The sequence below is a fragment of the Drosophila mauritiana genome, chromosome 2R (genome assembly GCF_004382145.1).
Source record: "Drosophila mauritiana strain mau12 chromosome 2R, ASM438214v1, whole genome shotgun sequence".
Taxonomy (NCBI): Eukaryota; Metazoa; Arthropoda; class Insecta; order Diptera; family Drosophilidae; genus Drosophila; species Drosophila mauritiana.
Window position 1 is genome coordinate 22,852,055 of NC_046668.1, and position 16,985 is coordinate 22,869,039.

At 48.0% G+C, this 16,985-nt stretch overlaps 1 protein-coding gene across 3 annotated transcripts; it reads left to right on the top strand.

The window, feature by feature from the left end:
- The first annotated feature begins 142 nt into the window (after positions 1–142).
- Positions 143–16,920, top strand: LOC117136332. Of its 3 annotated transcripts, none has more exons than XM_033297192.1 (9): positions 143–271; positions 743–974; positions 7,611–7,671; positions 8,630–8,678; positions 11,073–11,295; positions 11,354–11,420; positions 14,913–15,394; positions 15,451–15,769; positions 15,823–16,918. In XM_033297192.1, exons 3-9 carry the CDS (start codon positions 7,621–7,623, stop codon positions 16,018–16,020), a joined length of 1,389 nt encoding a protein of 462 aa, XP_033153083.1. In that variant the 5' UTR covers positions 143–271; positions 743–974; positions 7,611–7,620; the 3' UTR covers positions 16,021–16,918. The 3 variants fall into 3 exon arrangements, with proteins under 3 accessions (XP_033153083.1, XP_033153084.1, XP_033153081.1); XM_033297193.1 differs by having other exon boundaries at positions 143–267; XM_033297190.1 differs by lacking the exons at positions 143–271; positions 743–974; positions 7,611–7,671 and adding an exon at positions 7,744–8,064 and having other exon boundaries at positions 15,823–16,920.
- The last annotated feature ends 65 nt before the right edge of the window (positions 16,921–16,985 follow it).

Sequence of the window (16,985 nt, forward strand, 5' to 3'; positions counted from 1 at the left end):
CTTGGTGAAGAGATCGTCGGAAGAGCGCACATAGACTTGCCAATTGCTCCGAAAAACCCAGAGCGCCGCCACTCCGAATCTTGGCAAGACCGGTTGTCGGCCATCGTCTTGGCGTTTTCGTCGGAGTGCGAGTGGCTCGGTTTCGGGCCCCGTCAGTCTTGGCCAGGTCGGTGTGCGAGACACATCCACAGCGCTCAACGAACCTCCATCCCATCGATCCCTTCGATTCCATTTCGATTGCTTTCCGATTCGTTTCGATCCCGAATCGTGCGTGAGTTTTTCGAGTGGCCTAGCTCTGCGGTTAAGGCTCCGTTTACCCGGTTCTAATTGGATCGTGCGTGCGGATTTGGAACGGCTTCCCGTGGCTCAAAGAGGCGTTCATGGGTTTCCGAGATTTGAAATAGTTGCGGTTGTTGCTGTTGTGCCTGTGATGTTTCTGTCGTGATTTTCTCCGATTGTTGTTGCCCTTGGGAAGCGATTAAGCTCGACGGGTGGTTGAACCGGGCCAGCAAATACGTGCTGAATGATTTGTGAATCTTTTGAATATTTCGCGTTGTTTTCTGGGGAAGTGCAAAAGTGTCGGGAAGTTTGTTGCCTCAGTCTTTTGTGTTGAGACGGCGTAATAGCAGCAGCAGCAGCAACAGCAACAACAGCTCGGATTATTTGCCACAATTCGCCAAAGAGCAGCTCTTAGCGTCTCTTTACCGCTCTTGGCCAACTCTTAAATGTGCAATTCCCGCAGCGTTAACATGTAAAACGAGTGTTGGCCACAAAACGAAATAATTATAGAGGAAGCCCGCAAAAAAAAAACACTTAGGAAGTACATAAAAACAAAATCAAACTAATGTGAAACCAAAATTCGTGAAATATCTAAAATCATCATCGTTCCGGGCAACCAGTTTAAGGCACAGCGAAATCGCAACAACGGACACATAACAAATTGGATTACGCAAAAAGGGCGAAGTTGGCTAGAGGTGAGTGTGGCGGAGTTTGTGTTTGAAAAGCTATAACCGAAAAACCAGAAACCCGAAACCCGCGAAAAGAAACAGTTAAAATCAGGCAGAAAATCAAAGCTGTGCCGTTTGCGAAAACAAAACCAAAACAGCCTTAAAAGATGACTTCATAAATCGCCGACGCTGTGGATGTGCCAAAAATCCATCAGCCAAACCGGTTGGCTTCACTTCGCCTCGCTCGAAATTCGGAATTCACGGAATACCAATACTTGTACTCGGGGGAACGAATTGAAGAAGCGTTGCAATCTGTTTTCTGTGCAAATGAAATGGGCCTTATCTGAAAAGCGGGCTGAGAAGCCATCTGTCCGGGGATCTGAACCTGTTTGCCAAGGTTGCCAGTGGCCGAAGTTGGCTGCCAAGTTCGCAGCCAGTTGCATCACCTGGGGACACAAATATGGCCGGGATGGGGTTGGCCATCGGCAATTGGCTATTTGAGCAGCCACATCACGGACATCCGTCTTCCATCCGCTTTTCCTGCCTTCTTTCCCGTTTTTCAATGCCCATTTCTGGATGCGCACCGCATAAGTAATGTGTCATCGGGCTGTTGGAATCAAAGGTCCATTCACATTTTCCCCACTCCGTGTGCGGCCATTATAAGCCAGAATCTGTTGCTAATTGGCTGACCCAACATTGCCCACATGAGCTGGGACCGGGTTCTTCTCCTTGTGGAACTTTTAGCACTTCCACGGATCACACAGCCATAATTATGTTCGTTCCATTGTGTTCGGGCTGGCGTCTAAAGAAGCAATTAGAAAAGTTGATTGATGGAGAGACCGGGGTTCAACCCATCCCGATCCGACACTTGCATCATCCATGGACTATGGGAATGGGAACCTTTCCCTTTTCGGTGATGCATGGCCTATTAATTGGTTAATTTGTGGTTTGTTAGCCATCAAAATATTGTAGTTGGCCAATGTAATGGTCTTCATCTGCGTTGAATGCAACGCCTTGACTAGTGAATAATGGCTCATCCGTCGAAGGCGTTTATCTCCAACTTCTGTTGGATATTTCCCAGTTCTCCGGCATTCTCGGAAAGCTTTGCGTCGAGGAACGCCAACGCAAGCGTAAAATTTGTATAATTAAAAGGCGAATCTGCGCTCGAGCTGCTCGAATACCAGTTTCTGAGCCATCGTGTAGTTAACTTGTTTATATAACAGCCAGACAACAACTCGAAGTGACCTTGAAGCGGGCACAAAATAAGGTAAAGACGGAAAATATGATTGTACGTATAATTTCGTATTATTTTGCTGCTTGGGCTTGTGTGTGCTCAGCTAAGTGAGAGAAGTGAAGACAAATGACGGATTTTCGGGGGTTTATGAACCGAGCCGAGAGATGCGTGTGGGCTTGCTGGCCAAAAGCTGTGTGATTGATTTATAATCTCCCGCCGAAGAACTAACAAAGAAAGCGCCAAAAATGGTGAGTTCATTCAACCAGGCCAAGACCTTTTCAGCGTTAGATTTTCCGCCTGCCTGTTGGTATTGATTTACAGTTGAAACGAAAGACTTAGGCAACGAACTTCGCGACTGCATTACTCATACGACACGTTGGCGCTCAGCACTAATTATGCAAAAACCCAAATGCTAGCGAAAGGCGTGCCCCAAACCCAGCCATGAGTCACAAGCCTCGCTTGCCCCCCGTTAAACGGACACTCTGCATTGGGTAGCTTGTTTGTTTTCGGCCAAAATGAAAAGTCGTCTGGCTAGTTGATCCCCCTCCCCCCTGCCTCCTCCACCAGCACTGGCGAATTAAACCAACATTGGCAAACTCAAGCGTACTTAAATGCAGGCTTTTACCTTAGACCAACCCCACGCAAAACCCCGCGACTGCAGTCGACCGACCACGAGGTTGTTCAATTCATTCCAAACACTTTCAAATCCAAGCCTTAAAAGGGGAGTGGCAGGCCAAGACTTTTGAACTGCTGTCCGCAGATCGAAGGAAGTGGGCATAGAACTGTTAGGTTCTCAGACACCAAGATATAAGATAAATAAACAATTGTTATATAGTAGCGATCGTCTATGATATCTGCGTCTAAGTTTAGCATTTATGACACATGTGATTTACCTCAGTGAAGTTCTACGCTCATTAACTTCAAGTACGAGACTATTTATGGCTCAGAGGAAATCCTCCTCAAAAATTAGTTACTTAAGTACTGAGCTGAGGAAACTTGCATAAAGTTATTATGGGAAACGTAAGGTCAGCTTGGCCTGCCATTAATAAGTAATGTCCATTTCTCGAGCTCATCAGTCGAGTCCCTCATCACGAGTATATGTATAAGTTTTAATGATGAATTTGGCTGATTCTGACCAGCAGTAGCTGCCCATGTACGAGTAGCTGGGAGTCTGGATTTTAAGTACTTCTAGACGCGAAAGCCCAGCCAAGCAAAAACGGAACTACAAAACTAGTTTCAGCTGTGCCTTTGGGCTGAAAGAAAAAAAGCCATAAAAACAGCGGCTAACAATGGGCGCCAGTCAAAAGGCAAAAAGCACGGCAACAGCAAAAAGCGCAAAGTAAATGGCTAAAACTGAAATATTGTAGACCCGGCTGATAAAAATCAAACACATTCATGTCTACAGCTCAGCTCAAGTCACGTTCAATGCGAATTTCTTAGCCGTTTGTTTTTTTTGCTTTTTCGTGGCAATAAGCCTGCGGCCACAAAAATTAGGCGTCAAAATGGGAGAGAAAAATATATTTAGGCAGCACCGCGGGCCGAGCGCTTGTGGGTGTCCAATCAGCGGTTTGCATATTGGCCAGTCGGTTTGAGCCCATTTGGACATCTTGACAAATGGCAGAGAAGCGCGCCATTTGCAGAGAACTTACATAACTTGGTGGCAGCAGCAGAGCAGAGACACGCAACGCATTGGGCAGCTTTTGGTCTTAAGCCCAAACTTGGTTCGCACAGTGTGTGGCAAGATGTCCGATGTCTCCACGCTCCAGTTTGATGCGTGTGGCAACAACCGGGTCAGCGCATTTGGCCAAGAGGGTGGAGTTGCGTTTTTCCACTTTAAGACCCCCTAATGATGCGCGATTTTTGAGTTCTCACATTGCCTTAATGGCCAATTGCCCATTAGAGCCCGGTCGGCTGCCGTTGGCCCAATCTATTAAATCTATAAACGGAATCGGCGTTGGCGTTTATTGCAATTGGCCAACAGCAAATTAACAGCATTGTCAGCTCATTTGAGGCGAACAATGGCTGCGGCGAGACAATTGCACTGACCTTGGGACAATCGCCGGCTGGCTATAGGTTCGTTCCGATCCGCTGGCTCTCGGCTACCTACCTGGCCAGCTATCAATCCCCCACAAAGTGCCAGCTAATTGCTGCATCTGGAGTCGCAATTTGAAATTCTAATTTCCAGAAACAAAGCAGAGCCTGCATACGCAAGCAGGTGAAAGTCGATGCCTCAATTGCCATTGATCTCCGACGCTTGATTAGCCCCAGCCCGCTGGCCAACTAGAATTTCGGACCTGAGTAAAAGTAAAAGCTGAGCCCGAAGTCTGGCTATAAAGCCGCTCTGACCCCAATCGGCGAATGGCCATAGCTGAGCTGCCCTTTTTGTTCGACTCGTTAATTGCCGTCATTAAGAACAATGCGGGACAATCGCACAATGCATCTTCGCTCCGAAGTCTTCAGTCTTCGGAGGTCGGTCTTTAAGGCCCTAACCCTCCCCAACTTACTTTCTACGCCAGCGGAATTGCAGCGAAATTGGCTCTACGCATCGCTATGCTACACAGAAAGAAAGTTTGGCTCGATATGTGAATACCGTGTACCTAGAAGATTATGGCAACGTGTTGAATTCGAAGTATTTGGCATTTGCGGCTAACATTTACCCTCCTCACCTTAATTCTTATTTAATCAATATGTGAAATCCTCAAATTGATATCGACATGAAAAGACATTTTTCTTCGAGTGTGATTGATCACACTACGCCGCGATGTACGACGAGATTTCCCATTTTAATGGCAAACCGCAACCGAAAGTTGGTAGAACCCCACACATGCCCTCCACCACCACCACCACCAGCATAGTTCCAAATGGGTCAGCCACGTTATGGGTTTCTATGGGTTTCTATGGGTTTGTGTGCTTAGCACAGTTTCTGTTTGTGATTTGCCAATGCCTTAGGCAATTCAGATTGGAACCAGATCTGGCTTTCGAGATGGGAGTCGTCAGATATTCTAATTGACTGGCTTCCCGAGATCGCTGAGGTTTCCGAAGGTTCCCAGATGTGCGCCTAGATTAAAGTGGTTCACCCAGATACGCTGATAGATCGGCGGGAGGTCGGTTCCCTTTAATTATCCACTTCATTGGGGATTGGATTCGGATTCGTTTGGATTCATTTTCGAATACTCAGCTGGGCGCAATTTCACGCACAGTTACGCGCCTTTTTCACGCTATTTCCCACTTTTCCCATTTTCCCCTTTTCCCAGCGACTTTGCTCAAGCAGAAAGCCGTAAAGCTAAGTGTGCATTTCAAAACTACTTTTTTGCACACCCGCGTTGGATGTTTAAGGCTAGTAAACTACGGGAAAATGGAAACACGCGAGGTCACTTAGCCGCCACATTAACATTAGCAGAGCACACACTCCAATGAAACTGCAATTGTTTAAACTTTTAACAAAAACATAAAGCACACAACTTTGTGGCCCGCCTGGCACGCCAAACACATTTAATTTATTCAGTTGCACGGCCCATTTTGTTGGTTTTTTGTTTTCAGTCTTACCGAATGTTTGTTTAGTTGCTTCGCTGCTATTTGCTCTGGGAAATGTGTGTCAAATGAATTCAAATCGACACTCGCAGCCATTCGTTTCATTCGAATGCACACGATTGATTGGACAGTGAATCATCAACGAATGATTTTCATTCTGGTCAGGAGTTCTTGGGCACCAAGGAAAGGCTCCCAGCTGAGGAAATTCGATGGCGGAGTTACAGGAAGTCTATAGTATAGAGTATTGTAATACTAGTTGTTATCGATCTTCGACTACGAGTATTCCCGCATCCCTTCATTATGACTACGGTATGACTAGGTATCTGCAATTTGTGCCCCAATTCCGTGCAATTTCCCTTATCACCGATGATCGCAATTGAAGGTCAGCTTGCCATTTCCACCGAACATTGGGCATTGGACATTGGGCATCATGTTTGTTTCCTTTGCTCGTTTTTTAGCCCGAACTGGGTAACGAGAGCAGATGCCAATCAAAGTCATTATTCATAATGCTCGTTGGCGTGCTCCGCCGCATTTTTCCAACTCATTTTTTGCCTGCATGAGGTGCGTTTTCAATCCGAGCTTTTTAGCCGTGTATCTCGCTTGGAGTCGCTTGCGTCATTTGCTAATTTTAGCTAATTTATTGCAATGCCAGTGGAGGGGGCACGAGTACGTTGGTTGGCTGGTGGCGTCAGTTGGCAATTTGCATTCGGCTCCGAGCCACGTTTGGCTACTCACGGATCGATCGCCTGGTGTTCAGGAAGTGTGGGCCTCCAGCTTTGACAAATTGACGTGTGCTCGCCGCATAATGCCCACAATCTATCAATTTCCAGCGGATCTATTGACCCAATTCCGTGCTTCTCCCCGAACCAATTTCAATAGCAACCAGACTCCCAGCGAGATTACACCTCTCGGATAATAAGCGGCCGTATCTTCGAGTCTGTATCTCGATCCGGGGTGAGTGGATGCAGATGGAGTGCTGGTCTTGTGACATCATCACTCCGCTCTTGTGTGTGTGTGTGTGTGGTGAATGAAATGTGTTGGCAGCGTCAGCGGTAACAACAAATCATTATCGCCTCTCGGCCATCATTGTAAGCCGCATTTTGTTGTCTTACGACGCCCAAAACACGGATCCACATGCACGGCGAAAAAATGATCTCATTTCGGATAGCAACTGGGTGGTATTATGGGTGAAATGGGGTTCTACAAAAGATCTACTTGGTTAAGACAAAGACATGAAGTCCAAGGAAATAGAGTATGAGATACAGTTGCGGGGGATAAAAGCACTACTTTTTGAAAAAAATAATTTTTTATGGTCAGAAGAACAGTTTTAACTGAGCATAGATATGACTCGACTCCGATCGCCACATATTTCTTTCTGTGTGGTGACCACTTTGAGGATGTGACTCGCCTGCAAAGTTCTCAGCGATCGGCAGGAAGTGGAAAACCGTTTGTCACGGGCCATTGATATGCGCTTAATATCTCGTAATGCAGCAGCTTCTGTTGCCGGGAAAATGCGGAAACCCGAGTCATGATGCCACGCTGCCATGAGTTGCACTTGGTGGCCGTCTGTTTGCCCAGCGCTCGACGGCTGGCACCGCCGAGATGTGGAGTTCCCCGTGTAACCAGCACCACTTGGTGCGAGGCTAACCCATTTGCAATGAGCTCAGCCCGCACGCGAACCCAAATTCGCCGCTGTTGACTTGACCCATTTGGCAGCAGAAAGTTGCCTTTGGGCCACGATATTCATTACAGAATCGCTGTGTTCGAGTGATTTAGCATAATGCTATATGTGAGCAGTGGGTGTGGAACCGGTTTCGGCGGGCTTTCAGTGTATTTTTCGGTTTTGACTATTTGCCAAGGCTTAATACCCGTCATTCGGTCTTCTCTCACTCTTGCAGCTCTCGCACCATGAAGACAGGCACTCGAATGGACGCTTTCCACACGGCGCTGCACTTAATCGTAAGTATTCTGCACTGGGTTCTCTCCCCAGGCCCATCGAAATGGAAAATTGCTGGAGTCGGCCAGAACACATCAATCAGGCAGCCCGCTGAATGACAATTGCATGCCGATGCGAGTAACCTGGATGCGGGACTGGAGGCCACAGCGACTGCTCCCCTCCTCAGTATGCTAAACGCGAATCCGAGTGGCCAAAAGTGGCACACCAGCGCCATTCTAAGCCGCTTGGCCCCAAAGATCCGAGATTCAGGTTCGGGCCCGGGTTCAACTCTAACCCAGGCTGGCGAAAGTTTGCCAGTCCGTCCAAAGGAGTCTCAGAATCGTGAGAATGCAGCGGTTCCCCTATCCGCCGGCAACACGAAATCGAAATTTCCCGCTTCGGCGCTGCACTTAATCGTAAGTATTCTGCACTGGGTTCTCTCCCCAGGCCCATCGAAATGGAAAATTGCTGGAGTCGGCCAGAACACATCAATCAGGCAGCCCGCTGAATGACAATTGCATGCCGATGCGATTAACCTGGATGCGGGACTGGAGGCCACAGCGACTGCTCCCCTCCTCAGTATGCTAAACGCGAATCCGAGTGGCCAAAAGTGGCACACCAGCGCCATTCTAAGCCGCTTGGCCCCAAAGATCCGAGATTCAGGTTCGGGCCCGGGTTCAACTCTAACCCAGGCTGGCGAAAGTTTGCCAGTCCGTCCAAAGGAGTCTCAGAATCGTGAGAATGCAGCGGTTCCCCTATCCGCCGGCAACACGAAATCGAAATTTCCCCTTTAATTAAAGAAGCTTACTGGCGATGGATTAGGCCAGGGACTTAATGTCGGCTTGTCGTGATTTATGTCAACGCTTTGTGCTTGAAAAGGGGTCGGGCATCCATGGTCCATGGTCGGAGCTGATCGGATCGGATGGAGTAGCCTATATGCCAACTATGCTAATGAGTGACTTGTCTCCACTTTCTTTGCAGACAATCGCAGCTCTGACGACGCACGCGGCGCAGATTCCAACGGCAATGAGTGAGTACATAAATCTGTTCATTAGGAAGCTAAACCGAATTCTATGGATTGGGACACCGAGCCAGTGGGGGCCAAAGAAAAATTGCCAGCATATTGTTACCGCAGACAGACGCTGGCAAGATTAAACACAGTTGGGTGCTTTGTCAGTCGCTGGAAACATAAAATGATATTCAAATGAGCCATCGAAACCTTAGTTATCAACTAGTTTCAGCTCAAACAGAAGTAAACAGAAGAGAGAATATGATCAAATTGGGAATATTTAGTATGAATTTAAGGTAAATAAGTAGTACCTATTTGTAAATCCATCATGACGTAACAAGCAGCTTACAAATATACTCATAAAATGGATACCAATGCCTGATGAATTGGTTCCCCTTCAAATTGGCGAAGCATTACCTAATTAGTTATAAAGGCACTCCACTTAATCCGCCAGCGCTGTTGCCATTGTTAAGTAAACCCGCTAAGCTGGCTGTTGTCTCTCCGGTTGCCAAATCTCTGTTGACTCTGTTTGCCAAAACCAAAACGAGGCATTATAATCGCATGGCAAACAGCGGTCCAGTGAAGTCGCTTCGGAGGCTTTGGAGCTGCCTCATTGAGGGGCGACTGGCGAACATTGCGGCACACTTCCTTCTGGCTTTCACATTGCGTTTTCGGCTGGGCTTCGAGTGGAGAGGGCTTGGGATTGGGAATGGGATTTGGCTAAGACCCCAGTGACCTAGGAGCCATGCTCGGACAGCGATTGCTGGAGCGACTCCAGGTAGTTGAGAAACTGCTGGTAGGAGAAGAACTGACCCTGGTTGCCACCTGGTTTTCGGTGGTAGGAGCAGCGACTGTCGAATATCCACTTCCGCTGCATTGGGTTGATATCCTGGACCAGGCTGAAGCCGCTCTGTTGTATATCGCAGAGTTTGGAGGAGGTGTATCTGCGGATTATATCGTATCTTATAGGGTCTGGCAGTTCAGATCCTAACCTGAACCTCTCCCACCCTTCTCGTCAAATATGAGCTCCTTATTGCAGCAGCCAGATCCACGGTCAGGTTATCGATCTGATCCTGGTGCACCATTCCACCTTTCCTTTCCTCTCTTAACTTATTTACTGGCGCAATCTCGTCCATCTTTGCACTTAAAATTTGTCGGTGAAAGCGATCGATAATTTGCTCGAATCAGATTTAAATCACGAAGTATCTCATAAATTTATGAACCATAACTTGAATCTAAGAAGTTGATTTGTTTTTCCCGGCAACGCGATACACCCGCCTATTTAGGCTTGCATTTTCTTTGTTCGCCAAGTGCCAAGGGAACAGCAACTTGAGGAAGGGCAACTTAGGCCCAGTCTAGTTCGTTCTATTTGAGGAGTGCAGCTCTGCTCGCCTGCGGAGACCGTAAAATTATACATAATAGAAAGCCATTAAATGTTTTATGTGCTCGCCAAGCCGCCGAGTGGATTCCATTCCAGTGGAGTAAGAAAACCGGCTCTGCGACGGCCGTGTTGCATGCAATTACTTTGCCCAGAACCGCAGTAAGTGATGCGAAATGCTGCAAGGTTCGTTGAACCGCCTCGACCGAAGCCATCCCGTCCCATCGCATCCCATCCGATCCATATACACACCGCTGAATACACACCGCCAACTGCCAGGGCGAACGTGCCTGGGCAGCTCTTCTCAGGTCTCTTCTCTTGCTGTTGGTCTTGCTCTTGGTCTTGGAGTTGCTCTTGGTCTTGGAATCCAATTGTGTACCTTCGCAGAGGAGCCAGCGGGGAGTTCTCGGCTCTGCGATGGCTGGCCAAAAGCAGGAAACGCCAAGAGCACCTCCAAATCCCCGGCAGTGCATCGAATGGTTCGCAAAGTTCAAGGAACTTGCGGCGTGCCGTCTTTCTAATGGCCCCGAGCTTCTGTGGCGTGTCTGCGCCCCCAGTTGCTGCTTCTGCTGATTTTCGAAGTTGCCGCTTCAATGGCTTCTCAATGTCATGAACATGCACTGAAAAAAAGAACTGTGTTTGTTGCCAAATAATTGCACCTAGAGTGGAACCTTTATCCTTTAACAATGAGAGCTAGAAATATTACCTCAAGTCAATAATTGTGATTTTTCTTGATCTCTGCATATCTTAGCATTAATTAAGTACAGCTTGTAAAACCTTTAAATTTTTTCTCAGTTCATTGTTGTTTGCTATAGTCTTCCGCATGCCATTTAAAGTCAGCTTGGAGTTGCAGTCCTAACTAAATACTGCTCCCATGGGCCATTGTCTTGGCTCGCTCATGATTTATGCTAACGGCTCTCGAGGATGCCAAGGTGGATGCGGCATCCATTGGGTCGCCTAACTGTGCTTTTTTGGGAGTGGGCCTGTCGTGTTTCTGTTTGCATTTCATAATTTCCCGACTTCGATTTCCCTTGCAGAAGATGCCCAGAGCTCGCTGAGCGAGGCGATTGCGGCGGCGGAGGCGGAGGTGGCCTCCACCTCTAAGCCGGCGGTGGAGCCGAGTGTGCGGATCAAGTGCCTCTCCGGATCGATGCTGATCACCATCAAAGACGCTCCTCCGAACCACGAAACGGGCCTGTTCAGCGGCATGATCTACCCGAAAGGCCTGTCCAAGAACTCCACCTGCTTGAGCGAGTACAGGTGAGTCCGCACTTTGGGCAGTCCAATCTGGATTCTAATCCTTGTCCCTCCCCCGCAGAGATCATGTAGGCTCCCTGCGGTACAAGCTGCCGCTGAGATCTTGCAACACGATGCCGAAGGAAACGGTAAGTCCAGAACCCCATCCTCCCCACAAAACTCCCACTCAGGTCGATGGTACGTACATAGGTGACGCCACGTACCGGCCAACTCGTTCTGCCATTTTGGCATGCAAATAAAAAATTAAACATTAAGTTTAAGCACTTATAAGGCAGGCAGACCCGACTCATTGGTTACAAGGTAAAGTCCATATGCCAAGATGATGAGTCCATTGAAAGGTTGAATCTCAAATGGCCAACTCACGCACCTTTTGCGGCTGAACTAATGATGCGATTGTGGCGGCTTCACGGAGATTCTATCTAAAATAGCAGTCGTTAGATCTGCTGGGTAAGATGGGGAACCATTAGTAATGGGCTTGGCAACTATAAACGAAATGATTGAGTGATTGTATAAAATATGTATTTTTAAATATTATCATTCTTCTATGTCAGAAGCTTTTTTAATTACATATGCCAGCTAGCTTCAATCAGCGCTAGATTTCCCAAGATCTCCGAGCCAATCAAGTGTATTACTGATCTCATGCGCCCGATCAGCCATGACGAGCTGTCTCCCATGTCCCTGTAAGCCATATCGAATGATCCGAAAGACGGCCGAGATGTGCCATATAAATTTCAGTCTCTCATTGGGCTAGTCTAATGCTTATATGGCTCGACTTATTTATTGGCTCATTCACTCGATCGATTCGGGCAAACCACGGGCTGCGTTGTGCTCGGATTCATTTTGAAATCTCAATTAGCACTTAACCGGGCTAATGTGGCTGCAACTCACGCACCGGCTGGCATTTTGTAGCCACTGCTCGGTCCGATTGTGGTACATATTAATGCGATTTCTCGGCATTTATGGGCCAGCGTTTTGTAATTCGCTCTCCTTCCTTTCGCTCGATTGGATTGACACAATTTCTGAAATTACCAATGTTAATTGCAGTTACGATAGCCGCCATTTAGTCGATGAGGCAACAGAGTACCGTCCGTTCCAGAACCACTAGATGCTATGGAGGCTAGCTGCTCCTTGATCTAACAATATAGATATTTGAAAACGTGATAGTGCGCTTTAAAGTTAATAATGAAGAATAAGTATTTAGGAACGATAAAGCTAGTATTCACTGATTACACGCCAAGGCCTTTACATAACTAAGTTCGTTGCCTAAGTCATTTGTTTTTGATTGATTTCTGCGAATAATCACAGATTAGTGCTTGGATTTGAATAGAACTAATAGAGAATGGATAGGCTTCATAGCAATGATTTTAGTGGTTAATAACTTACAGATTTAATGATGTTTTTTATCGCAGGTCTACCAGCCATATATAGCACATAAGTATTCTTTTCACTTAGTTCGTTGCCTAAGTCTTTCGTTTTTATGGCTTTGTCCTTCGCCGCCCCGCCTTTTTTGTTGATCCAAGCAATTCACGCCGAGTGTTCAATAAGCAAGAATCAGTAAACATTATTTACCCCCCGCAAACAGTGGAAAATCAACATTGGCCAAGGCCCGTCTTAAATGTTTGTCATTAAAGACGATGAGCGGGTCTCATCCAGCGTGCAGTCCCCTAATGGCAGCTATCCTGCCTTACGTCATCCGCGTCGAGATGAGCTCATTGCAGTGTAAAAAGTCGCGTGACAGGCCGACACATCTGCTGCCATTGAGCGACTGGTACTTGCTCCGCTGGAAGTCGAGGGTCTCGGCTGTGCGCATGTCAGGCATAATTAAATGAGCCACGAACAGTACGATCAGCACTCACAGCACTCACAGGGTCGTCAGAGATTTTTAATTAAAAATTAATTGCTGCCATCCCAGAACTCCAAACTCCCGACTGCTATCTTAGGCAATTGTTCACAGCTCCGCTAGTAAGCCATCTCGCGTCGAAATCAATTTGTTCTGTTCGCTGGCAACGCGTTCATTGGCCACCAATGCCGTCGGATGACCATGAAAAGGCCAAAAGTGTTCGGACATGTAAGCGGTTTATGGTCGATATTGATATTTAAAGGCAGCTACCGCCGTGTTTGGAGCGAAGGTCAGTGCGGCGACTGACTCCCACGCATCCGCTCCGAACCTGTTTTCCAGCCGATGCCATCCGATACATGTACACTGGCTCCGGAGCAGATTCGAGCTCCATATTTACGCGGAGAAGTGTTATAATGACATAATAGGGCTTTCTACCGTTAGAACCGCCGCTGCCCGCGCTCGAAGTCTTAAATGTCACTTTATTATGCTTTTTATTGGCCATTGTCTCGAGATGATGATGCCCAGATGCTGAGAACCGACCCTCGAACAAAACTGTCAACGGTTCTCGGGCAACTCTTCTTGGGCAACAAAGGAAGGCCCTGCCCGCTCCGTCTTCTTGTTTTCCTAACAGTTTCTCGGCTTGTTTTAGGCGGAAACCGTGTTGGGCAATAAATCGCACTGACCAGCGTCTAAATCCACAGAAAGTCGGCTTCTTCAGCCGTCGATTACTGCCTGCTATAGCAACAAACATCGGCGCTGGCCATTAAGAATGGACGCCCGAGGAGGGCCCACTTAAGCGAAGAACTTCCGTGCCCAAATCTGTACAGACCCAATTACAAAACTTCCGAGCGGGCGGCGTGCATGGCATGGAGTACTCCGTCATTACCTCACCTTTCTTCCGCGGAGTTGGCTTTCGGTTGGCCAAGCCAAAGCCATCGAGTGTGTACTCGATTTGTTTCAGCTGTCCGCTGGAATTAGCACAATCACCGATGGGCGAATAACCCGTTACCAGTGCACAGCGCGAAAAAGTTTGAAGTTCGGAAGAAAGATACGTCTCTCAATAAAAATATGTTTTTGAGGAATCTTTATTGGAATTAGAAGGGGTTACTTATTATTACTATTCTTTAAGAGAATTCAATTATGAATCTCTGCAGGTGATACTAAGCAGGTGGGCCTAATGATTTTGCTACCAGTGGATATCCAATTAAAGTTCCCTCGTAAGGGAAATTGCATCATGATGGTGGCAGTATTCTTGGCTTCTCCAAGTGCCCAAGCAGAAGCTATTGAAATTCATCATGCAAACTTGGCTAATTTGCGAGGAGATAAGGCCCGCAGATCCCCGACGAGACGTCACACCTGGCTGATCGGCTCTAGCACCATTCTGAAGGCGACTTCAGGAAGTGCTCCACAGCCCCCATGGCTTGGGCATATGGTATTGTTTGACTTGGATCGCACATTCAACTCTGAGGGGCGATTTCTGGCTGCAGCCAAGCGTGAATCTGAATGCATAATGAGAAGTCGCCATTCTACTTGCGTTCAGGTGGATGATATGGCTTCTCGACTTGGGTATCCAGTTTTCGGAACTCACAAGATCTGTATAAGATGTTGGGCAGCTCAGCTCGAGTGGCGGATTGGGGGCGAACGGGTTTGTTGGCCAGGTCGATAGGTGGTGGTGATTTGATGAAAAGTTCCCATTTAATGGTAATAGATTGTAATGCAACGTTCCTTTAAATTGGATCCATATACGGCATAGTAAATGTAAATTAATCCCATCTTTCAGGATGACGGTGGCATTGAGTTCTTCAACACCATCGTGCTGCAGCCCCACCTGAAGCTCATCACGGACCTGGGACGAGGCTACCACGTCCGCTGTGCGTACAAGAGTCGCGACGCGGCCATGAAGCCCAAGAAGTATCTGCGCAAGCACGCCCAGAAGCCGCAGGCCTTCCGCAGCGATGATCGGCGGGAGTACGGACGATCGCTGGACAAGCAGCAGGACGACGACCTGGACGAGGAGGATGTCTACGATGCGAATGCCCCGCCGCAAGAGGAGGACGTGACCAACAACGAGATCCCCATGCCGGGCTGCCACATGAAGATCTACAACGACGAGCACAAAATTGCCGACGATGTGAAGATCGGCGATCCTCTGACCATTGTCATCAGCATCGATAAGCAGAAGGTATACGGACTCCATGTCACGGACTGCATAGTTCGCGATGGTCTGGGCTGGGGAGAGCAGCGACTGGTGGGCGAAGATGGGTAAGATGGCTTTTAATCTTTATGGATATGGTATATGCAACGCTCTGTTCCTTCAGCTGCCCCATGGACAACGAGATCATGGGTCAGTTCAACTACACCCAGGACCGATTGGCAGCCAACGTGACCTTCCCGGCGCACAAGTTCCCCTACACCACCTCCGTGTACTACCAGTGCAACGTGAGACTGTGCGCCCTGGAGGATCCCACTTGCCAGGAGGCTCCCCAGTGCAGCGGCAAGAGGCCCAAGCGCCAGGCCGCCGTGGACAGCAAGGAGGAGGATGGCCTGCCCGCCACCATTGAGGTCTTCTCTGGCCTGTATGTGAACGAGAACGAAAACGCCAACGACAGCGACGAGGACGCGGTTTACAAGGAGAAGGTATGTGCACAGGAAATGCTTGATGGCATGTGACTCATACCCCTTTACCGCAGACTCTGGACGACGCTCTGTGCGTGTCGCAACGCACCTTCGCCATAGCCATTGCCATCGCCGGATTGATCCTTATGCTGGCCGTGGTCGCCGCCGTGCTCTGCATCATGGCGCGCAGGAGCACCAAGACGGTGTCTAACTCGGGCAGCTCCATCTACAGCGGACCCTACACGAACACCGCCTTCTCGCACAGCAGCTAAGCGCGAGAAGATGAGGAGGATGGATAGTCCCCAGGAGGAGATTCTAAATTCAACGTTTCCAAAATGCAAAACACTCAAAGTGTTAAAAAATCAGAGGGTTCCCAGGAGGAGATTCGGTCGCGCAGGTGCGCTGCGGTAGTCAACGATTGGTAGAGTTGGAGCCACCTAGTTTTAGGATGCCGGAGCAGTCAGACCAGTCTGGTCCAGCGGCTGTTTCTTAGATTAAGTCTAGCCTAAGTTGCAAATGATGTGCAGAGATTACCGGGCAATGGTCGGGGTCCATCCCCATTGCCCGCTAATGTCGCAGAGATCTTGGTCAGCATCCACATTCGGAAATGGACATCCAAGGAGCTCTGTTCCGCACAGTCGGTGTTGGACTCGCCCCTCCCCCCTAAGCGTGTTTCTACATCCCTGACTAGCCCCCTTTCCAATCCAATCTGTGGAACTAACAACGAATGCAGCAGCCGACGCTCAGGTGATATTTGTACTCGTATCTACTTAATGCCTAACTATGAATGCACTACGCGTAATTTATTTACTCATCGGATGACCAACTGCCCTTCTAGTAGAATTTCCTGAATACTTTCTTGTCATCGATTTACGTACTTAATTCCCATGCGGCAGGAGTTCTAGCCCTTATTACAGTTCAGCCGTCCGGATCAGCCACCTACTATACATGGTATATATAACATATAGGAAGGTAGAAGTGAATAGTTCTCAAACCAAGCTCAGCATTTGCACCGCTTCAATCGAGCATTCCGACGTCCGCTGCCAGGATGCTCCCAGAATGCTCCTCTGGAGCCGTACAAGCCACGCGATTCAATTCATACTGAAGCTCAATTTAGTGTACCTCTAAGTTAATATTAATCAATGAACAATAAACTCAAACTGACCTTAATATCTGAAAGTGAGTGGCACTTCCTGTCGGGGATTGCAACACCAAGCGGCACAGTTTCAGTGTGATA

Coding starts and splice junctions, on each gene's coding strand:
- LOC117136332 (XM_033297190.1), top strand. CDS start 7,837: ATGCTAAACGCGAATCCGAGTGGCCAAAAGTGGCACACCAGCGCCATT. Junction 8,065..8,629: donor CTTCGGCGCTGCACTTAATC/GTAAGTATTCTG, acceptor CTTTCTTTGCAG/ACAATCGCAGCTCTGACGAC. Junction 15,770..15,822: donor ACGCGGTTTACAAGGAGAAG/GTATGTGCACAG, acceptor CCTTTACCGCAG/ACTCTGGACGACGCTCTGTG.